At 37.0% G+C, this 24,679-nt stretch overlaps 1 protein-coding gene across 3 annotated transcripts in view; it reads left to right on the top strand.

Moving 5' to 3' along the window:
* CBLB (Cbl proto-oncogene B) overlaps positions 1-24,679 on the top strand; it is a 127,358-nt gene that overhangs the window by 71,812 nt on the left and 30,867 nt on the right. For all 3 annotated transcript variants that reach the window (XM_085072640.1, XM_085072622.1, XM_085072630.1), the window contains exons 5-10: positions 7,215-7,371; positions 11,182-11,303; positions 13,414-13,551; positions 15,073-15,160; positions 17,330-17,461; positions 21,239-21,442. In XM_085072640.1, coding sequence (XP_084928766.1) covers positions 7,215-7,371; positions 11,182-11,303; positions 13,414-13,551; positions 15,073-15,160; positions 17,330-17,461; positions 21,239-21,442 — 841 coding nt within the window. The remainder of the gene's footprint in view (positions 1-7,214; positions 7,372-11,181; positions 11,304-13,413; positions 13,552-15,072; positions 15,161-17,329; positions 17,462-21,238; positions 21,443-24,679) is intronic.

Here is a 24,679-nt window from a genome sequence, read left to right as displayed (position 1 = left end):
AGGTCAGCAGTGTTCAATAGATGGCCCAGGATGGTTTTGGTGTATTGATTTTGTCAAGGAAGCTAACAGAGGAAATGTATCAGGGTGATGAGAGAAAAGACAGTTTGGATTTGTGTTCTGAAAACAAAAATCAGGAGCCAGTGAGAGCATTCCAAAGGCTGGATGACTGGAGTAGGTTCTCCCTGGCATTTTCACAGGCTGTGTGGACACAACTGACACAAGCTTTACCTATACCAAGGAAGAACTTGATAGTGTCGAAAGCAGGAAAGTAGTGAAGTTGAGAAGATGTGATTTTTTTTTTTTTTTTTTTTTTTTTTTTTAATTTGTACTGATTGGTAGAGCAGAATGATCTAAGCAGGTGGTTTTAGTGGAGTGAACCTTCACCCTTGGATCACCATTTCACCATTATAGCTGTGCTAGAGAAAGTGCTAGTTAAATGTACAGCTAAACAGTAATGTTAAGTGGAACTGAAATTGTAAGGCATATAATCAGCAGTTACATTTGTTTACAGATACTTCAGTAACCCCCCAGTGGGTTGTAAATATGCATGTAAAACACAATCTGATAGCATCTTCATTATCCACATTTTATTACTGTGTAATGCTTGATGAGAATTTCCCCTGATTCCTCACTTGTTTCAATAGCACCTTCCATCTTTTACTTGGTTTCTGTTCTGAGTAAAAATGTGCAAAATGTCACTGGGAACAATCCTGATCTGAGGAGGAGAGTGGGTGAGATGGCCTAACAGATTTTTCAGCTTCTGAATTTGAAAACTACAGTGAAGTCATGCAGGGCTTGGTAACTATTGAAATTTGTGATTTGTGGCTGTCTTCGTGTTGTAGAATGAATCAGCAGCAAAATGTCAATATTCTTAGATTTTCATTTTTCTACAGTACTGCAATTTATTTTAACTTCTAAGCTTTTATTCTTCATTGCGAAACTTTAAAATTTTTAAAGCATTTCTGTTATGGTTTTCAGATAAATTGATTTCCCTTCACCTTTTAGTTGCTGAGGAAATAGAAATTCTTTCACTGTTGGGGTCAGAGACATTATTATTTTAATTCTCCTATACCTTTTTCCAGATGAGGAATCAAACGTATTTATTTTTTATTGGAATTTATGAAAAAATGTGGCTATTGATTTCTCAATAGTAGCAGTTTAACAGTGCATTTCAAATTGATATTCTAAACTTTGAATAGCTGTGGTTCTGCTGTGGTCAGTGCTTTTTGGCTCAGGGTAGAGCAGACACAGCCTCAGTGGTTTGGGTTCACAGAAGAAGCAGTAAAACAAGCAGACCACAATGCACAACTTATCTGACAGTTAAATGTTTCCAAGTTCAAGAGACCTCAGATAAGCTAAGTTTTAACACCTTGTTAATCCACTTAATTTATTACTTGATTTTCTGTTCTTGCTGCTGATAGTGCCCAAGAGCCCTATTATTGCCAGAACAGTGTAAAAATACAGTCTGAAGATTTGGTCCTGACCCAGAGAGCTTCAAATCAGAGTGTGAACTGAAGTGTAAAGGGAAGCCAAAGAGATGAAAGATGAGGAGGCAGCGATCCAAGTGCCATTGCCCTCATCACTGTCAAGACAGGTGTCTTGAATAACAGGAACTTTTAAAGAGAAGGAAATAAACAGGAACAGGGCTTTTGTAGTGTTGTTCCTTCCTTGGCTGATCAGTAGCACAAGCTTATTGATAAACTTGTTTAAACCTGAGCTAGAGACAGAAGGTGCTGGTTGTTCCCTGAGTTCTAGTGAGACAGAAATTTCATTTGACCAATTTCCCACAAATGCAAGATGAAAAAGTTTGAATAAGACAACAGATAATATTGCAGAGGAGAGCTAGTCAGTGGAAGGTTGCAAAATAAGATTAGAAAATGGACAAACACAGTCTTCACAGCTATTTTGGGTAGCTAAGAATAAGGTAAAATTGCAGGTACAAAAGATAGAAGATAGTTCAAAAACTTGGCACACAAGATCATGAGACAGGAGAACAGGATTCTCAATGGATGGGCAGGAGAGGCAGTGTTTTAGGTATAAAATGATGTGCAACAGCATGAGTGTGCTTTGGGTTTGTGGTTAGAGATGAGTTGAAAATACAGAGAAGTGTATCCCATTGGGGACGCTTGAGGAAATACAGACTTCCTGTATCTGAAAGAACTTGCTGTCTCTCCAGCAATGTCCAGTTACACAGCTTTGGAAGCGGGGTTTTTTTTTTGGTGGTATACTTTCCCCATAAGTATAATTTTCTCTCTTTTACCTTCTCTATTCTCATTAGATTTAGATTAATCTGTATTTGTTTTGAATGATGTCACTGTTTAGCAGTTGTGCTGGCATGATGTGGCAGAATTCCTTTTTTTCCCTTAGGACTGAATTTCTCAAGCCTTCTGTGTGTCAATTATTTGCTCTGCAGTTCAGAAGCAGTGGAAACATGTGGCCTCTCACTTAAAACTGAAGCAGCAGTCTTAAGAAAATGCTCCTTTCAGTGGTGATAAGTCAAAATCCACATTGCTCACTGCAGACTTACAAAGAATGTTGTTTCTATCTGGGTCAGTATTTGCTTGAATATTTTTGAGATTGCTCTGGAAACAGTAATGGTCTTTTCATGTTGTGGTTTTTGGCAACATTTGACAGAGTCTCTTGCAGACAAAAATGTTCACTGTAAGTGTAAGTTATACAGGTACATGTTTACCTTCCTAGACATTCTTGTGGTCTGCTCTGGTTCAAATGGAAACAGTGTCACTTGACATTCCAGGATAGCTGCATCTGGGCAGTTTTATACGAGTGCTGTACTCTTCGTGCTCAGAAAATGCATGCTTCATCTCCAGGTTTATTTTAATGTCTTTTGCCTTTTAATAATGTAGCAACGTTTGGGGAGTTAAAGAAAATCCTGTGTACACATGATCAGGGCAGGAGGGAAAAGAGGACCTAAATTCCTTGCTAAATTGCTTGAAAATCACATGCTAGACACTAATCCTTTTCCTTTAAGCATATGGAAGTTGTGTGGGTGGTGTTTAAAACACTGTATTTGAGATTATAGAGTCATACTTCACTTTGATGTGTGCCAACAACAGTAAATAGATACCATGCTATATAACAGTACTTTTAAAATCTTATGCTTCAGTTAGAACACTTTTGAATTCATTGTTCTTCAAATACACTTAGTAGTACTATTTCAGAAGAAAGGGAGAGAAGTAGTGTCATTTACAAAGGCATGTGGAGAAATGGCTTATTTTAGGGTTTTTGACAGGAGAAATGGCTTATTTTAGGGTTTTTGACAGGACTCTTTAAGCAAACAATCCCAGGGTAAATACCAAGATCCAGATAGTTTGGTTAATTTGAGGGGTGCACAGAAAACCTCTTAAATATTTTTCAGGATCATTTGTTTTGTTTTCTTTCTTTAAATTGGCATGAGCTTGCTTCTACTCTAATGGTGAGGAAAGGCATTAAAAGGACACTGTGTGTGTAAATAATTTCCTAAAAGTTTGGCAGGTAGAGATTAGGATCTCCTAGTAAAAGGTCCTTCTCTCCTTTTACTGCTGTACATTATGTGCACCGTGGCTTTCTTCATATGTTTGTTTCCTTCTAATATTATCTCTCTGAAGATTTTTTAAACTAATATAGGGTTGCAATAAATTAACATGTAGCACAGTAACAGTATTTAGTCAGTTTGTTTTGCATTTTTTCCCAAATTGTGTTATGAAAATAGAAACTGTTACCAGAGCTCTGGGGATATCTGTTTTTAATGTGTACATATGCATCAGGGCTCTAAACTTTGGGCATCAAACCTTTGAGGGAAGTACAGTCCCTGTTAAGTACCATCCTCTCATGAGAGAGACTCCCCAGAACATTGTCTCAGCTGGAGTCAGCCCTGGGCACTTCCTCTGCAAGGGATTGCTTACGTAACTACAATTAAATACCTGAAATACTGAGGCACTGCACTCCCTCGGCCTAATTCTGTAGAGAACTAATGTTACCAAGACATCAGATCACATCTTTCTGATGAGCTGAGGCAGAGCTGACTGACTCATCTCCTAGACAAGTGTCCACAGGTTCAGCCTAATAGCATGAGGCATGTGCAGAATATCTGCCAGCCTCTAGTGCAGGGTATCATTAGGACATGATACAACAAATATTACAAGGACAGAGATCCCTGGAAATATTTATAGGACATACCTTCTACGGTTCAGGAGCTGAATGTGGCAGGCAGTGGTTTCATTGCAAACAGGATTTTATTTTTTTTCTTTCTCTAAGGGCAGTTTTCTGTGTACGTAAACATACGTATATTTAAATAACAGTCTAAATGTGCTGTTAACTAGGACAGTCCCAATCTCAACCTTGATTTAATAGGTCCTGTTCCCTTTCCCCTCCCACTGCCCCTGCCACTTCCCCAGACATTTAAAATAACTCTAGATTTGAATAATGAACAGGTGCTTTCAAAGGCTGTTGTCCCCTAAAACACAAGAAAGTAAGAGCAGTGAAATGTTAATTCAAATGGAAACTCAACTTGCCAGCCATCTCTGAAAGCTTCTTTCACTGTCTGTGATCCTCCCAGATCTCTGCCAGAGGAGGATGTTTCTCAGGGTGCCTGAAAGGTCACTGGGTTTCAGTGAGGTAGGAGCAGGAGGAGAGGATGTTTCAGAAACCTTCACCTTGAGAGGACTCAGTAGCACCCACACTTGGAGTGGGTGTGTGCTGTCTGCAAGGTCTCAAAAGAGCTCAGCATATGTGTGGATAAACTGGAGAGAGACACTTGGGGAGAAAGGATCCCTGGCTGGTGCTGTTTTGAAGTATTTAGGAGTGATAACTCTACAAAATAGCTGCTGAGAAATAGGAGTTAACAAGTTTCAACAACCAATTCACACCTTTATTTAAAGAAAGCAGAAGATAAAAGACCTATTCCACGAAGCTGCAGGAAAAGAAAAATCTGCTGAATTTAGTGCATTTTAGATTTGGGCCACCACTATTCCAAACACTTGTTCTTGGAGAAATCCCAAAAAATAACCTTAGATGTTATTCATTAGCTAATCACTCATTTCCCAGCATCTGGTTTCTGTCTAAGCCAAAGTACTGGCCAACAGAGCTCTAAAAACATATGCTCCTGAGGACTTTTGTTTTCTCTGTTGCTGGTGGAGTTTTGGGGGTGCAGGGTGCAAGTGAATAGATAGCCAAAGATCCTACTTATTAATTGCATCTGAGAAACTGTCTTGGGCAAGGTGTAGTATGGCTGTGGTCATATCTAATACATGGTCTATTGGGTTTTTTTTGTTGTTGTATAAGGGTTATTGTCTTAACCTTTAAAAAACCTCAAAGCAATAAAACAGACAATCCCCCCGAAAATACCAAGAAACAACAACCAAACAAAAAGCTCCTCACAAAACCCCACAATCAACCCTCAAACTTTTCTAACTCCATTTCAGCATGATCCCAGTGCTGTAACCACTTAGGGTGGTTTATAAAGAGAATCAGAAAACATTTTGGAGCCATGGTTACAGGAGCTAAATAAGTAGTAGGCACTTGAACTAAGACTGCTTTAACACCACAAAAGCATTGACTTTTCAAGGGTTTTTTGTCTGAATTTAGTGCAATGTTTCATTCTCTTTTTGCCCTAATGAAAATTTGATGTGCATTCTTTCTTAAATGGCATCTGATGTGGTATCTCTCTTGAGCTCTTTGTGGTTTCCTGTTTTTCATACACAGATGAAAGTATCTGCTGTGATCTATTAGACTTCCCATTTTGTCATTTATGACTTTCTCAATACCAACCTGCATTTAACAAGTATATTTCTTTGCACTTAGAAATGTAGTGAATATTGTATGCAATAGAAATAGAGGAGTGTATCTTTAGTGTTGTACTTCAAATTACTGTTTGTTTTAATTTAGGATAACTGCGCAGTATTTGTTATTCAGGGCCAATTTAAGACAGTTGGTTCCTCCTCTCACGCTAAGTAATTTATATTTCTGCATGAGAAAATAGTTAGAAAAACGAAGGCAGTTTAATAAAGTCTTTTTGTTTGTTTGTGAGGCCTGTGTCTTTTGTTGATTTAGCAGTTATTAAAAAAATACTACTATGACTGTGTGAGATCTTGTCCTGAATAATTATACATATTTTGGCTAATTAAAAGGTTTTTAAAATATCATTTAATCTGATCTCAGTGTGGCAGAACTTTTTTAAGAGAAAGGGTTATGGCTTCACAAAATTTGCATTTGACAATAATGACACAATAATTGTGTGGCTAGCACAGGTCTTTCTCATGAGAACTTTCTCCTGTGTTTTATAAACAAAGATAAAGTTTGGATGTTATTGAAACAGTGTCTCGAGATTTGGACAGTTCAGGCCTGGCCAGTCGGGCCTAGGGGGAGGTTTCTGACTGACCAATCTGGGTGACCTCTGAAAAGTCTATATAAATTGGAATCAAAATAATAAATTGCTCTTTTCTTGCCACACTGAGAACCCGGGTCCTTTCTCTGCTAGCGGCTCAACAGCGACAGAATTGCTATTATTGAGAGTGATAAGGTGGAGCACATTCAAGTGATCAACCTCATCCCAGTTTCCAAATACAGTTTCTTGGCTGGTAAAATAACTAACCAGCATTATCTTCAACTGTTCAAGTAGATCTGACACAACATGGCTTTTACTAACACACATGTGTTAGAAAGGGTAATTATAATTTCCTGTCTATTAAAGTTAGTGTAAGTATCATGGTCTTATGACGGGGCTTGGACCAATATTGCTGTCATGTTATTGACCACTGTTCATGAGCTTTAGCTATAGCAAAAGTCACATCACTGTAGATACTAAATTGATGCTTATTCTGGGAAGAGAGGCTGTGAAGAAAGGAGTTCTTCACCAAACACAGAGCTGGTCACAGAGCTTGTCTTACATTATCTCTGAAAGGATGTGAGATTGGTTGCAACATCTGCTTACTAGGGTATTTTAGTTTCTGCAGTGTTCTTTTTGCTGTCCTCCTAAGGAAGCTTGAATATTTATCATTGTGAAGTAAAGGACACTTCAACTGTGTTTAAAGGAAGGTAAACCATTCTTGTATTTGCTTAGGCTGCTTTCAGAAAACTTAATTTGTGATATTTTTTCCTCTCTAGAGAAACCAAATTAATGTTCCACTTCTTTAAAAGTTCAGTTCTGATGTGCAAATGAGATTATCAAATCTTAAATATGTGTTTTATTGAATTTATTATTTCTACCCCTCTCACAGAACTATAGTGCCATGGAAAGTGTTCAGGCAGTGCCTTCATGAAGTTCATCAGATTAGCTCTGGTTTGGAAGCAATGGCTCTTAAATCTACTATTGACTTGACGTGCAATGACTACATTTCAATTTTCGAATTTGATATCTTCACTAGATTATTTCAGGTAAGATTTGAAAATATTAGTTACTTGTGTGAATTTGAGAAGCTTAGTGCCCTGAGGCAAGGAAGTAGATTTTTTTAAAAACAGAAAGAACTGAAACATTATGATTTAGAAATAAATTGTTCATTTCTTTTAGTCCTTCAGAGGTGTGTGAGGCAGCAACACCCACATCTGAAAAACTGAAAGCATCCAGCAATGCTTGCTTCATTTCTGCACATATTTAGTGTTATACCAATATCTTCTGGTTTGCTGCTTACTTATTTTTCACAATTTTAATATATATTCCTAGAAATGTAGACCTCCAGATAAATCAGAGTTTTAGCCGTGTTTTTTGTTGTGCTTTTGTACATATGTGTACTTATATGAGGTGTTTCTACAAACACATGAACGAAGGTAATATATTAACTTTCTTTTAGGTTAAATGTAGGCCTCTTGTTTTATGAGCACATTTTTGCCATTAATGCTTTGCTGGTTTTTTACAACATGGAACTATATTTGGGAATAGTATTTATTGTATTACTGTAAACGTTCATCTGAAATAAGCTTGTTATGTTTGTTATGTACCTATTTTAACCATTTGTCCCTTCTACAGAACATACTTGAAGTATTTTAGTCCATATAGAAGGCTGTATTGGTTTGCATGCGTATTAGATACATTGATTCTGAGTTTATCCCTTTGGATATTTCTTTTGTAAATAGAAGCCATTGAGATATACAGCCATTTATTTGGTAATTTGTTTTCTTTACCTTGTACAGTGATAAACTTGTGTGGAGCCTCAGATTGTACTAGGGAAGGTTTAGACTGGGTATTAGGAAAAGTTTCTTCACTGCAAGGATTATCGAGTGCTTAGGGACATGATTTATTGGAGGACTTGGCAGTGCTGGATTAACAGTTGGACTCAATGGTCTTAGAGGTCTTTTCCCAGCCTAAATGAATATATGATTATTCTTTAGCCTGGTGGAGATATGTTCAAAATATCGATTTTATGTCAAACCCTGGGTTGATGTTTGTTCTGTTTTCTATATTGTTCGATTCTAATTGTTGCTTAGATGTCCTAGTTTTGCTGTGGTGGGAAAGGGTGCCATTATGAAGTTGATATTAAAATTTGGCAGGAGGTGATTAATGATTTTAGTATACAGAGTTTTGATTTTGATTCTCTCTTCTCTATTCATAGTCAAAACTGTATCACAGTTGCAGATGTTAATGGTGTCAGTAATCTCTGTTTAATTTAACCACAAGTATTGGTCCCTTATTTTCTTTGTGAAGCCACTGCTGGTTTGGTTCATTACCATGCCTTGTGCTAGAAGAAGAGGGTCAGCAGTATTGATACATGTAAAGAGAGATGACTGGTAAGGGTTAACTTTTAATTCAACAGAGAAGTAGAACGATATCTTTTGCCAAACAGATTAACAACTGGTGCAATAGCTGCATAACTGTTGAACTGAACTTGCACTGAACTTGGTCTGAGAACCTCTCCCAGGAGGTTACATTTTACTTCTCTAGTTTTTAAACAGCTTCTGTAACTATGTGTGCATACACCCACAGAGAGAAAATCCCAATTAAGTAATCAAAATACTGTTTTGCCAACTGTGGGTTATGTTACAGAAAAGCTGCATTTATAATGATGGTTATTCAGAGAAGAAAGCAAGACTAGTTTTTATGGAGATCCTGTGAAAGTGAAGTTGCTCCCCCTGCCTCCCCACTGTATGTATGCACAGCTTTAGGTGCTGTGTTCTCTGATGAGAGAGAAGGCTAGCAAAGCAGAGTATCTGGATGGTTTGAAGGAACTTCAGTCTGTTACTGAAGACTGGTGAGAAAATACTTCAACAGCAGAGAAAATGTACAAATCTTGTCCCATTCAGCACTTCTGCTTTTGTTATATTCTGTGTACACAGGGCAACCTGTGAGTTCTTCCCTTTGAATGGTTTGGGTTGGAAGAGAGACTAAAGATCACCTTTTTCCAAACGTCCTCCCATTGGTAGGGACACCTTCTACTGGACCAGGTTGCTCAGAGCTCCATCCAACCTGGCCTTGAACACTTCCAGGGATGGGGCAGCCACAACTTCCCTGGACAACCTGTGCCAGGGCCTTAGAGTAAAGAATTTCTTCCTGATATCCAATCTAAACCTACAGTCTTTCAGTTCAAAACCATTGCCCCTTGTCCTATCACTCCAAGCCCTCTCCAGCTCTCTTGTAGACTCCTTTAGGTACTGGGAGGCTGCTCCAGGTTCCCCCAGAGACTTCTCTTCTCCAGGGTAAATAATCCTGCCTCTCTCAGCCTGTCTTAATAGGAGAGGTGTTCTGTCCACCTGATCATCTTACTGTCCCTCCTCTGGACTTGCTCCAGCAGGTCCATGTCCTTCCTGTGCTGGGGGCCCAAGAGCTGGATGCAGTTCTCCAGCTGGGGTCTCACGAGAGCTGAGGAGAGGGAGAATCCCCTCCTTCCCCTGCTGGCCATGCTGATTTGGATGCAGCCCAGGACACACTTGGCTTTCCAGGCTGTGAGTGCACATTGCTGGCTTGTGTCCAGCCTCTCATCCACCAGCACACCCAAGTCCTGCTCACCAGGGCTGCTCCCAGTCCATTCTCCACTCAGCCTACACTGTGTTTGGGATTGCCCCAGCCCCATGGCTTGCACTTGGCCTTGCACTTGCACTTGGCCTTGTTGAACTTGCTGAAGGAGCTGGCAAGATGCAGTGTTGAATCTAAGACTTGGATTTTTTTTTTTTCCCTCCTTGCCTTTGGACAAATTTAAACACTTCAGGTTTCTTATGGCCTCTGTGCTGAAACCTGTCTCCTCTTACATGTGTCCAATTTGAAGAGGTATTAATTTTAAAATAAACAGGTTTTCATCTGTGTTTAAGTAGTGGTTAGGGTTTGCTTGGGAAATGTAACACTCTCAAGCAGAGTTGTTAGGATAATCTGCTCAAGCATGTCACAGGTATTTCATCTCTGCCTGATTAGCCCTTAGAAGTTCTTTAAAAGGGAATTTGCAGGGCACATAAGAACACAAGCCTCTTGTCTTGTGTCACTTAACTTCACCTGCCTTGATCTTTTGAGAAATAGATTAAAAATCTGCAAACCATTCAGAGGCGGTTTCTTGACTTTCCAAATGCTGGCAATGGACATTTATATACTTGTATTAATCCACTACTTAAAAAAATCATCCTTCATTTACAGCAAAGGACTGTTCCGTATTCTTTGAAGTGATAGCATATCAGGCATGTTTCACTAAGTTTTCTGAAGCATTTGCTATTCAGGTCAACAAATATTCAGGTGAAGTGCTGTCAATATTCGTTTTGTTTACTGGCTTTACTACCATTTTGGTGACTGAAGAAATCAAGAAGTAGAGAATAATAGAGAAAAAGAATGACAGCTCAAACTAGCAGCTTTATTATGATTCATTTGTTAGTGTTACTTATCATTAACTATGAAAGTGCTTCAGGACCTCTCAAGAATAGGCTTAAATGTGTTTTAATTAAACCATCATTGGGTCATAGTTTCCAGGTTCTAAATAAATATGATGTTTAATTTTTTTTTTGTAGCCATGAATAGAAGGTCTCTTAAATTGAGGGGCTTTTCAGTAACTTTATCCAAAAATTTGTACTTGGTGTTTTTGGAATAATTCGTTTGAAGGAGCACTTGTAGCAAAGTTGGGTGTATAAGACAGTCCTTTGTACCATTTAGACCTAAAGCAAAAGTGTTTTTTTCAGCTGGAGCTAAAACACTTCTCTGACATACAGACTTGAGTTTTATTAGAAATACAGAACTACCTGGCTGCATCTCTTTACTTGTTTGCCTTCTCTTTGTAGCCGTGGGGCTCAATCTTAAGGAATTGGAACTTCCTAGCTGTGACACATCCTGGATATATGGCATTCCTGACATATGATGAAGTGAAAGCAAGACTGCAGAAATACAGCACTAAACCTGGGAGGTGAGAGGTTTTGCTGCCTATTGCTTTCCAAATAAGCTTGCTGTCTCAGAACCTACATAATTATTCTAGGTTTGTACTTCTATTCTGCATATTTTTGCATTTTATTGAACACTCACTGCAGCATTGAAGAAGTGAAGCAAAAAAATATTGTATTAGCACACTAAAGTCTAAGTAAATACAAATAAACAGAACAAAATTGAAAATAAATTACTTTTTCTTTCTTCTGAATCAGGTAAAACCAGCAATGCATTCTTAAACATTTTAAAATATAATTTGATTTTCAAAATTTACATAGAATTCTTACCTAATACTAAAGTAAAAATCATCTTAACATCTTTCATGGTAGCCATGAAGCTATAAATTTAATCAGTAGTTTTGTGTTCCTTTTGTGTTTCACATCGTCTTATTTCTTTGCCAGTAATCATTCTCTATTGTAAAGTCTTCACCTTGGAAAAGCAATCAGTCAGATTAAAGATCATGATGCACTGAGTTTTTAAATACTTTTTATGTGGTGTTGTACATAGTAAATTATTTAAATGGACCTTTTACCATTTATGCCACTGTTGCCTTGGAATTTTTCTTCACTCAGATGGGAAAAAAAATTCAATAATGGATTTAATCCTGTATTACTTACCATTTATTTTGCTAGTTCTGTCTTACAGTTATGAAGCTTTTTCCCTAATGTCTACTTGTCTAAACCTCTGCGGAAGCACATGTACATATAGTTAAAGTGCATTGTTTTGAAACTTGTTAGGGAAGTCTACCAACAGTTATACCCATATTCTGTACTTGACTTCTTTTGATTTTTAGTAAACAATATCCTGTATCTTAAGTTACCCAAGAAGTCATGTGCATATGCAAAAATCTTGTGCTTCCAGCAGAGTAACACTGATTTTTAACTTGGTATTGGCACTACTACCTAAGTCAGATAACTAGGTTGATTTTGAGAGGGGTTGATATACTTAGTATTTTCTCTATTATTGATCCTGATGCTGTGATAGAGAAATTATCCCAAGTTGCTTTTATGCTCCTTGTAAATAGAGAATTAGTTTTAAGGTAGCTTTCTATTGCACATCAGAAAATTACTTTCTGAATTGCTTAGGTGAAATGCTGGCGTGTGAAAGACGGGATATGAAGTGAAATTTATTCTTTAATTTGACTAAAACATCCTGCAAATTACAAGATTCTGTTCAAATGAGTAATTAGTACTTCAGTGTAATGTGGGCCCTGCTGAAGGTTGTAGGAGCTCTGTCAGACTTCAGAGAGGCTTACATTACTCCTACTAGTTTGGAGCTAAATAAAATATTGATGTGTAATTCAGAACAGCTGCTCTATAATACAGAATTGAGCTTGTGGTCTTTCACTGTAAGATGCTTTTCTCAGGTTTTTGCATGTGAGATGGTGTCTGACATGAAAGGGAGTTTTTGGTAAGAAACACTATACATGCCCAATCCTGTTGCCTGTAATCTTCCTTTTCTTCTGATTGTGCTCTCTGTCTACTTTATGTATGCTCCCAGCTATCACCTGCAACACAGAGAAGTATTTAAATTTGGGTTCAATTGTTGTTAATATCTGATTTTTCTGAAATAGAAGTGATATTTCTTCTGTTCCCCTCCACAGGTTCACACAAAATTACCTTTTGCTGTTAGAGCGGGTTTTATTATTTATCTTTCCCATTTCTGTTGTATCTAAAGATGCTTTATATTTCTCCTTCCATTTGTTCAGGTTATTGGCCTGCATATGCACAAAAGGTGTCTGTTGTAGCTATGGAGACTTGATAATATCATGCACTCTTCTTGAAGAGGTTTATGGGCATGTCTGAGTGAGACTGTTCACAGTGAATGTGCAGCTTTCACTCTTGAGAATTGAAAAACAAGCAGATGAAAAGGAGGGGGTTGGCAGCTACTCTTACTTGATTTCTGCCCATGAGAAACTGGCAGTGTAAAAGATGCAGGTTTGTTTGAGGTTCTACATGGCATAACTGGGAATCTGACCCAAGTGTTCAGGGACCTAATTCAGTGTCTGAAACAGAAGCAGTCCTTGCTCTCTTCACTTTTTTTGGCTGAACCCTGAATTACACTGACTTTTCATTCATCCTGTTTTTATCAAGCTACATTTTCAGACTGAGTTGCACTCGCCTGGGCCAGTGGGCCATTGGGTATGTGACTGGTGATGGGAACATACTGCAGACCATACCTCACAATAAGCCTCTGTTTCAAGCTTTGATTGATGGCAGCCGGGAAGGATTGTAAGTATAAATTCTTATGGCCACCATGGCTATGAAATCCTGATTTCCTTGTTCTCCTAATGCTTATATGGGCAGTTAAAGATGTTTAAAACAGAGAATCTGCATATGGTGGTTAGTATTCCTTCAGAGTTTAAGCACCATTCATTTAATTCATTTAAAAAACACTTGTTTCTAGTTAATTCCATTAACCAGAGTTACTGAAAGTTAACCAAAGTCATATCTCATAGCAAATAAATTCCATGAGAAAATAAATTGAGACAGCTGTTGCATTGATCCCTCCTTCCCCCCACAGCCCCATCAAGAGTCCCAAATGCACTTAAGCTTATTGAACAGTTACTTCCAGTTATTCATGTGTCTAACTCTGGACAATGATTTGAAAGCTGTGTAATTGCTTTTTTATATATTGTGCAACCAGAACATTTTCCACATTCTAATAGTTTACTGAAAAGATTTATAATTATTAGACAATGTAAGTTTATAGTGCGAAGTAGTACATTTTTACTAGGTTGGCTGAAGTAACAGAAAAATATTTGGTGTCAGAATCTTTTCACTGGGATACGTGTTTTGGTATACCAAATATGAATATATATAATGGGAAAGGAAAAGGAAAGGCAACTGATCAATCCTCAAAAAAAAAAATTGATGAATCATTTGCAATCGTGTAATTTTTCTCAGTCCTACACAGTCTAGTATTTTTTTTTTCAGGTCTGATGATTTCATACCTGTAATAAAAACATACTTATATTGGTAGTGTTTCTCTCTGACAAAAACTGAGCAAACAAAAATTGAAACTGAGAATATTTAATGTGGAGTGATGTTTTTGTACCTTATAACTTTTTCATCATGTGACTTTTACAATATATGACCTTTAAGAAACCGTTTCCAAGTTACAGGCAACATCAGCCTGAATGTAGAACAACTTAGGGTTGTAAATCATTTAACCTATTGTTAATTTCCCACGTGATTGAAATGCTCCCATCAGTTCTTGTTTAAGTCCAGTCTGCGTTGTAAGTTTTCAGTGTAGATTCTTGTGCATATGTGTGTATATTATGACATATATAATATTATATATATCATAATACACACAGACACACACAAATGTGTTAGCTTCTTTTCTGCTGCTTTACTTGAAATAGTCTGAGCCCCTGAGAATGATGCTCTCAGTGGGGAGATCACTAGGAAGTATGAGTTCACTGTGAAACAAAGATCTGAAACAATACTTTTCTGAGCTACCCCTGAAAGGTTATCTGCTCATCAAAGCTCAGATGCATTCTGGTGGTAGCTATGCAAGTGATGTCAAAATCTTTCCTCTGCTTATGTAAATATGCTTGAGCATGTGTCAAAATGAATATGTAGCAATTCAGTTGCACTCTAAAGAAAAAATAGATGGCTGAGGAAAGTTGATTTACTTTAATTAACGTCTACTGTAAATTATTCTGCCCCCTTGAAATTTTATAAGTATGATTAAGCTAATAAAGCTAAAGAAATGTGCATGTTTATAACAGTCTTCTTGTGATGCAGCTATCTGTTCCCAGATGGACGAAGTTATAATCCTGATTTGACAGGATTATGTGAACCCACACCACATGATCACATAAAAGTCACGCAGGTATGTTGCAGCGTTTTGAGTTACTTTGTAATCTTCACTTCTTTAGTAGTGATAATAAGCTTTTATTAAAATGTGAGTAATAAGTTCATAAGAGTTAAAATATGTTGTTGATAGAGAGGCTTAGGTGAAGAGCAGGATAATAATCCTTTAAACTGTAGAGCTAATGGTGATGCAGACAGCGTGTCTTGGAATGTTTTGTTTATTGTGAGCCTTTTCCAAGTGAGAAGTGTTTTAACAGCTATTAAAAGGTTTTTCTGATATTTTAGCTTGTTTTTTTCCTTGCTAATAGCAGTTGGCAATACAGAAACAAAATGAGGATCAAATAATAGTTTTGAAGCCTGAATAGGAATGGTACAGTTTGTTGACAAGTCCAGGAGGAAAAGTATAGTTCATACATTGCAAAGATACCAGTTCCAGGGTATCCAGTTCTCTCCTTTCTTTGTCTATGGTGCAAATTAAAAGAAAGATCAGGCAAAACAGCAGGAGTAATTAAATGCCTAAAGAGTCACTTTGCAGAGAATTGCAGAGAAAATTAGAATATGTAGTTGTGTTTATAGTCTTGTTAAATGGTGATGTGATTAATGTGCAGATGTTTGATAGTCAAGTAGTAGGAAGTAGCCACCCCAAGACAAATAGCTGATGAAAAATGGTGCTGAAATTGACCCTAGAAGCAGAAATTAACACATTCAGCAGACTGGAATGATCTGCTGAATCTTCTGTACTTCTGGGTACTCTGTGTGCATTCCACATACAGAAATATTTTAGAAAGGAAGTATTCTTTACCATCTATTGTAGTTTATAGAAACAACAGAAACATTATGAAAATACCTGTTCTGTAAGTAAGAGAATTCCTAAAACCAATTCCCTGAAGAAAACCTGAATACTCCCCCTTCTCTGACTTCCATCTCTTCCCTCTAGTTTTTAGATAATAATGAAAGAGTAATGTAGATTTATCAGGTATTTGTGTTGTGCAGAGTTACGCTCTAGCCCATATCTTCACTTTTTTCCAAGGAAAGAAGCAGCACATGGGCAGTGATTACCTTGTTATTCACAAGCCAATCGTTTTATTTTGAATCCATTGAATGAATCCAGTTGTTTCTGAAAATGTAGTTAAGAGGACATTGTTAGCTAATTCTGATAATTCAACAGAGTCTGAATTATGCGAACGCTTCCTTAAATAATATATAACTGAAGCAGTTTAAAGTTTTCACTGTGCCTGCTTAAACTATGAAAAGATGGTATGAAAGTAGCTGTAGGGCTGGATGGCTGCAGATGGATTCTTTGCTAGAGCTCTACCTTAAGCATCTTTAGTACACTAACTACCACTGCAGATATGAGCTCTATCTTTTGTTTTCTCTTTCTTAGCCTCATGTCCCCTCACTTTACTTAGCAGTAGATGCTTGTTTCCCTGTGACCTGGATTCTACTTAATTTAAGCTTTCAAAATTTGTTTTTTCAAGGCTAAAAAAAGCTTATTTCAATAGGAATGAATTTAACTGTCAGTTCCCCAACAATAACTAATTCTAGAAAACTGTTCGGACTTGAGTTTTGTCTGTTATTTATTCCTCCTAATGGTGCTCTTCTACTTCCTGTCAGTCTTGTAAGGGTGCAAAGTACTGAATAATCTGTGCATGGCTGTTGCCAAGTTATCCTACAGGATGTTCTTGCCATACTTCCTTCACAAGGGTTGTGTGCTTAAGCCTAGTGCTATACCACATCCTTGCTGTAGGTGGAAAGTCCTCTTGCTTGTCACTTTTCAATCCAATACTTTTCTTGGTCCTAAACTTATACCAGAAAAGAAAATCCCAGTTTTCTTCCCATTCATAACTTTTTTCACTTAGAACTATATGGTCATTATCTTCCTTTTAGCTGCAACTAAAGAAAAGCAGTATGTGTGCTTTGCGTAGCAGTTACATGTGACAAGTCCGTACAAAACCTAACAGGCACAGATATTTTAAACACTTTTTGGCATGAATTGTAGTATATCACAGGTTTGAAGAAGAAAAAGGTAAGCTGTTTCAGTAACTGTAGTGTGGCCTTTAAATAGATCAGTATGAAGAGTTTCCATGATAAGTAAGTAAAGCCAGTGGGAAAACAGCATTTGGAGAAGTATATTCTTTGTGAACAAATCATTGGAAAGAAATAATCACTTGACTTTCTTTTGTTACAGGAGCAGTATGAATTGTACTGTGAAATGGGTTCCACTTTTCAGCTGTGTAAAATCTGTGCAGAAAATGACAAGGATGTGAAGATAGAGCCTTGTGGACACCTTATGTGCACTTCTTGTCTCACAGCGTGGCAGGTACTGTCATAGTTTAGTTGGTGGAGAAGAGGATGGATTTCTCTGTTACATTCCTGTTTACAGTGTGGGTATATGTTTACTTTTCCAGGTGCAAGGATGTATATATTTAAAATTACAACCTTTTTAATTTTGCAAACTGGAAATCTGTGAAAAATAAAGCTCCAGGAGTCTTTGCAATCTGGTCTTGTAGTCTTGCCAAGGCCATTTGTTGACTGCTGCTGAGTGGAAACTATTTCCTGAGTGCAGTATCTACTCAGACAGTGCAGGCTGGGCATTTGATGCCAATTCAGTCACTCAGGTCACTTCATGATGTATTTAAAAGGCACGAAGTGGACACATAGCTGCTGGGAATGGGTAACTGACTAGACAGCATTTTATGAGAAGAAGGGATGTCTTTGGTGGGAGAAGGATTCAGTCAGTAGTACAGGTCATGGATTGACCTGTGGAAAATTAAGCTTTTAGGATGCCTGTATTTCATGTTAGTAAGATGTGAAGCACTGAAACACCTAGATGGCTTTAGATGTGTGTTGGACTACGAGATCAAATGAAGGGCAAGCTCCCTGCTCTCAATGTCATTTATGGAATGTCCAAAAAAACTGAAAGACTTCCTTTTGACACAAGTTGGTGTGTTTGTCTGTCTTGTTCATGGGTGTACCAGTCTGGGAAGAGAGACGAGATGGGTACCTTTAGTTCAGGGCAGTTGACAAGCATTTGACCTAAAAAGTAACAATCTAAACCAGAGGTCATTTCTCTTTACAATTGTGCATCTTCCCTGCCCCTTCTTCTGTATCTGTATTTTATGGGGAGAAGTAAGGCTCATCCAGTTCTCTGACTTTGTTCCACAGTTAATAATCAGTCTTTGCTTACAAATGTAGTGAGAAGAGTGAAGAGAATCCTTGAGTCTTGTCCATTTTGGACCTGTTTTTAAATTAGTTCACCTCAGTTAATGTGTTTTCATTCTTACATTTGCAGCGTGCCTTCAAGTACTATAATTTTCCTTTTCTAATTAGGAAATTTTCTACCTAATTAGGAAAGCCTCAGTGGCAAACCATCATGATGTATCAGAAGTATCATTTGAGTTTTTCTTCCATTAGCAATAAAGCTTTCTTGAAAAAGAACTACTTTCAGTTTCCAATTTTATGTTCTTTGTGAAATTTGAATTTGATGTTCCAAACACAAATCTTTCAAATTGGCCACAGATCAGAAATTCTGAGGAAATTCCATTTGAGGCATAGCCACGTAAGGATATTTATTTCACTACTAAGCAGCTGCTGTGATGGAACAATGTTTCTCATTTCAGGAGTACCCTTTCTCTATTTAAGTTTCATTCTGAATGACAGACATAGAGGTCTGACTGCATAAATCACTGACTTAAAAAGTTCACAAAAATTCGAAGAGGTCTGTAGTTTAGTTGTTTTTGTTTGCTTGTTCATTTGGTTTTTTGCTCCAGCTGACAGAGCTAAGCAGGAGGACTGAAATCTTTGTCCTTTTGATTGTTGGGTGTCTCACGGCATGGCAGCAGCAATGTTCCAGTGCTGAGGCAGTGATGTGCTCTGGTTCTGGGGACTTGAGAATCTGAGGTCCTTGCTGCTCGGCTGAGGGCTAGGGATTCAGGGAGATGATGACAAAACAGTTTAGGCTCAGAGAACTGGCCTGTTTGAAAGCACCAGGCTTCACCAGAACATTGCTACCAGCTGTAATTGGTCAGGTACATTTCAGACTTCATTACAAATTTAACTTTTGTATAATTAGTGAGGCAATGAAGAAATATTATGCTGTAACAGCATCAGCTGGTGTGAGCTTCTGGTGGGTTGTTTAATTGGCAGCATAATGGCTCGTTAGACATGCCTCAAGAGATCCAATACAGATGTTTTCACTAAGCAGAAAAAAATGGAGTAAGCAGCATCAGATCTGCATAGAATATTAAGGATGGGGATCAATCTCTCAAGAAAGACTTGGTTTACTTGGTTTTTTTTTGGTGGTTTTTTTTTTTTTTGTTTGTTTTGGTTTTGGTTTTTTTTATTACACAACAGGAGTAAAATGTCATTTTATGTCACAGAAATCTATTGTCTGAAAACTACATGTTTTCCAAAAGTGTATGGGCATATAGGCAGCATTGTAAGGTTCATAATGTCCTAAATAATGTTTCTGAGGGCATGGACCAGCATCTGTTTTAATATAGACATCTCAGATTTATATTCATATTATTGAAGATAAATCTGCTGATGTGATTGGTTACCAAGGCTTTTTAAAAGAAAGGATTGAAACTGCTAGTACAGAACTATTTGACAACACAGGCACAAGAAAGCCTTGAAAACTAAAACCTCTGTGCCTCATTGATAAAGCTGTTGTTAGAAAATGAAGGTGTAAGGAATTGTATAGAGTCAGGGAGGACTTCTTGTCACTTGACAGTGGTTACTTCAGTAAGACCATGTAATTTGAAGATTTTCTTTAGGTAGTAATGTTGACTAGTTAGTTGTACTTATGGTGCTGAAAGTAGAGTACATACCTCTGTCCATACAAAATGAAAATCTAGTACTAATCCTGCAAACGACGTCAGGAGACATCATTTATGCTTACCTGGCCTTGTGATATAGCTCTTCCACAAACTGTAAAATCATCTGTCAGTTTAGTAAGACTGGCAAATGTCAAGATAAAAATAATGCTAGAAAAAACTAAAAGTTTTTCTTGCATCAGAGAAATCAAAAACTTGTGCTTGCTTGATTGTATTTCAGTATAGGTGAGTTGTTTAGAATTAATTTTGGTATTCATATCTCCTTATCTGTCTACCTGACTGCCAATATGACACAAGGTGATTTCTGATTTCACTTTGAATTATCTTGAACTTACAAAGCATCATGGCTCTTCTGTGTGTGGATTTGTTTGTGGGGTTTTTTTGTTTGTTTGGTGATGGGTTTTTGTTTTGTTATAATTCATATCTATGTTGTGCTTCTTGATTAAATATTTCAGGTGTTTGAAAGACTTTGATATTTTTGTTCATTAGTACATGAGATCTAAAGGCTTATTTCTGGTGAGAAAAAAAATACATTCCTGAAAAAAGTAAAAGGAATTGAATATGGCTGCTTGAAAATCATTGAATACATTAAAATTCAAGTAGTTCTTGTTTCTGGTAACATGTGAAAATAGTTCCTTATATAAGTCTTACATAATTTATTAAAAGTGTGGTTAAGTCCTGATTTTTCACTTAAACCTGAAAAAAGCTGTTGTAGTTTTAGGTGTTCTGAATGCTGGTATTGCTGCAGCTGTGATGGACTGAATATGTTTTTCCAAGAAGAAAAGCTGCATGCCATAAAGCTTGCCTGCATTTCCTAACTTCAAATGAAAAAGAAATACTTCTTTTTATGGTTAATATAAAAGATATATAATAAAATGCATTATCTCTGTCTACATAATGCACCTTCTTTCTCTTGAAGAAATAGCAAGATTGTAAGCCTGAAAGGAAAGGTGTTGCTTCCTGACCCGTAATATTAAGACTGTTTCAGTGCTTTGTAGAGATAATAGTTGCATTTTGATTAGTAATTTTTAAGTGAAGCTCAATCTATTGAAGAGAGACAGCTTTAAAAGTGCAGTCTTTCTAAGATTTATTGTAGTTAAATATTTGTTATTCTGTTTCCTGTTTACTCCAGTACTTCTTGACAAGCTTTTAGAGACTGGTTAAGGATGTATCTATGTAGAAAGGTATAAGTCCTACTTTTAAAATTATTGCTGGTTTTTGTTTTTTTTTTTAAATTTATCTACTTTTTTGTCTTGCTGTAGGAATCTGATGGCCAAGGCTGCCCTTTCTGCCGCTGTGAAATCAAAGGAACTGAACCAATCATTGTGGATCCCTTTGATCCCAGGGATGAGAACTCCAGGTGCTGCAGTATCATTGATAGCTTTAGTATGCCCATGTTGGACTTGGATGATGATGATGATAGAGAAGAGTCTCTAATGATGAATCGTTTGGCTTCAGTTCGAAAGGTAACTTTGCAAACCCTGCACAACAGCTAAACCCAGGTGTTTGTAAATGAAGCTTCAATTTTAAACTGTGAGAGGTTGCACTTCATGCTCTAAGTGCATGAATTTGCACCAGCTGAGACTCTTATTCAAACTATGCTGTATGGACAATTCCCTGAGCTTTTATTTGTGAAGAACAAAAAAAAATCATATATACATTTGTTTTCTGCACGTGTGTGTACACATGCAAGTGTTTTTGAGATTGCCTGTAGCGACTTTGTGATTTGGGATGTTTTTTGTCCTGAAAGTGCTCTACATTAAATTCTGAAGTCTTTCTTCACTGGAGATTTTATTAGTGATAAATAAGCACTATCATTGACTGGAGTTTATTTTATGGTGATAGTTTTCACTACTGTATTTTCACCTGGAATAGATATTGTCAGGGACCATGCAACACTGATTTTGACAGAGCATTTTCTAGAATTTACCTTACACTAAGGTCATCTAGATTGAGTTGTTGCCTTGGAATTAATTCTGTAACATCTTAGTTTTCTATTTCCTTATCGTTGCATTTGTTTAAAAAAAAAAGCATTCTTCACCCTCATATCTGAGAGTATCTGTCAGTTAATATACACAAGTCTGATATCCTCCCTAACCTCTTAAGGCTTATGAATCATTCTTGTGTTGTGTACGTAATACAACGTGGTCTACCCTTGGGAACAGTTTATCCTCCCTGCCTGGACTTAAATTGCAGTCTGCAGCATGACCTCTGTGAGATAGCCTTGAATTGATGGGCTTTTATAACACTATCACTACCATGATAAGGCAAAAATGCATTATGCCTTTATCAAAAGAAGGAACAATAGGTTTACTCTAAGAAGGCTTCTTTTCTGTGTCCACCAAGTGCTTGAGTGCTTTGGTGCCTTGCTATTTTTGTTTCATTGATTTCGTTGTTCAGTAAAAGAAATCTTCACTCTGCCAGCCTCTTGAAGTCCTTACTTGAAGTTGTTGAATTATTGCCTCATTTGGTGATTTTTGGCTGCTGTTTTCTTAAAACTGTTACCAGTGGTTGTTCAGTGATTCTCTTAACCATACCACCTGTCTGTAATTTGGCATGTTTATATGTTCTTTTTGTTAACAGTGTCTTCATCAGACTTGCCTATTTCTTAAATCATTATTTTTCCTGCTAATCAGTTTTTCTTTGGAGCCTGTTAAAAGAAATTATATTTTTCTCTATGCCATTATGTTGAACTTTACTCTTTTTGATATTTTCTTTTGTTTGTCATTAATGCTGTCCATGTGAACATGGTACTGCATAATGACTTTGTTGAAGTATTTTGTTGAAACAATGGAAGTTAGGTGGCAACAACAATAATTTAGCTCTTGTAGCCAACCTACTGGTGCTGTTACTTTGTAATCTCAGTGAACAAATTTTTCAATTCTTACTTTATAGCATGGACTGTGGTAAGCTTTCTTGACATAAATCTGTTAAGCCTTGAAAATCAGATGGGCTCTATTTGTGTCAAATCACCTGGCTTGACCATGTGGTATTCTAAGAAAAATCTGGCTAGTAGTGAGCTGGGATGTTAAACTCGTTAGGAGAATTTCAGGGACATGAAGTTCTGATGAAAGTGACTGTAAGGCTTCACAATGTGTTGTGGAAATACTCAATCAGATACCAGAAAAATACCAGGTCTGCAGTTTATCACTCTTTTCCTTAAACTCTACTCAGAAACTATAAGAGGTATCTGAATTGAGTCTCTGAAAGGCCTCAGAATTGAAATTGCTTTAAGGAAAAGAATAATCACTAAGCTCCTTACTCATTCTTTAAAGGAATGAGTAAATGGATGCACGTTAAGAAAAATGAATAATTCTTGCTAGGTGTTGTGTATGGGTCAGGAGAGCAACAGATCAGCTGTAACAGGGGCTTTAGAGAAATCCACTGCAGTTGAACTGTTTATCTGCCTCATCAGCAGCTTATTTTTTTTTATTTCCAAATTGTCTTGAGATATTTCTGAATAAAAGAAAGATGAAGAGTGGTGCCAAAAGCCTCTGTTGCTTCCTCACTGAGAAATTTCCAGCCCCATGGTATCAGGTTAGCTAATGCAGTTATTACCCAAAATGTTCCTCTTGTCAGCTCTATACCTCTTGTTCTAGAAAAGCATAACACTATGAAATGCACAGGCTGAGGTAAACATTAAAAAAAACCTTTCTTTTTTTAATTTTAAAGAGGGCATTTGAGTCTCTAGTAGAGTATGCTAGTTATTCTATAATAATAATACTTACATAATCATAATAAAATAATAATAATATTTGATTGTCCCAATGAATGAAGAGTTCTCTATTGCTTTACCTTGGTACAATACATACTTTGATACACTTCTTTTTAAAAGAAAGAAAGAAAATAAGGAAAATGGATAGTGCAGAAGCTCTTCCTAAGAGCAAATAATTTTGAATTCTTAAGTGCTAAGGTAATTGTTTGATCCAAATAATATTCCATGAAAACATAGAGGAGGGCCCTACCAGTATAGGAGACTATGACGTTTTCTGTACCTTAAAGTGGGTTAACATTGTCTATAAACACTTTTGTCTAAAACTGGATGAAATTACCTCATCTGGGGCATTACTGTCTTTTCTGAAATAAATTTCCTAGATATCTGAATGCACAAAGAACTGATTGATTCATTGATTGATTGATTCCCATTGCGCTTTAAAATAATTATAGGAAATTGTCAAGGCTGAAAGACAAAGTTTGCCATGACTAGGCTTCTCCCAGCAGGTGAGTTAGGTAAATGACAACAAATGACCTTGGCTCTTAAAATATGGGAGGAGACTACGTTTTAACTCCTTTCCGTATTATTAAATTGACTTTTTTTCTGGTAATGGAAGGAGGCATGTATTACATAGTAATAATGTTTTTAATTTCATTGTACAAAATATAAAAATATATAAAATAAGACTTTATTTAAGATATTCCCTTCAGCAGTACATGCTTAACTCATACATGTACATCACTTCTTTCTTACCTTACTAATGGTACACCTGGTTTGTGGGAATTCACTAAAATCATGTCACTCAACAAGAGTGACTTACTTAACTGATCAGTTACTGGTGTTTGAAGGGTATGAATGCTGGGAGGCAGTGTGCCTCCCCTAGTTCTTATTCCCTTGGCAGTGTGCTGCTGACTCTCACAGGCCTAACTCCCTCTCCCTCCTTCACATGCATTTTCTCAGGTCAGCAAAGATCAAATAGAGAATAAAT

The sequence above is a fragment of the Lichenostomus cassidix genome, chromosome 1, assembly GCF_008360975.1.
Source record: "Lichenostomus cassidix isolate B80296 chromosome 1, HeHo_3.0, whole genome shotgun sequence".
In the NCBI taxonomy this organism is placed as follows: Eukaryota; Metazoa; Chordata; class Aves; order Passeriformes; family Meliphagidae; genus Lichenostomus; species Lichenostomus cassidix.
The sequence above is the reverse complement of the archived record's forward strand: the minus strand, read 5'-3'. Positions and strand labels throughout refer to the sequence as shown.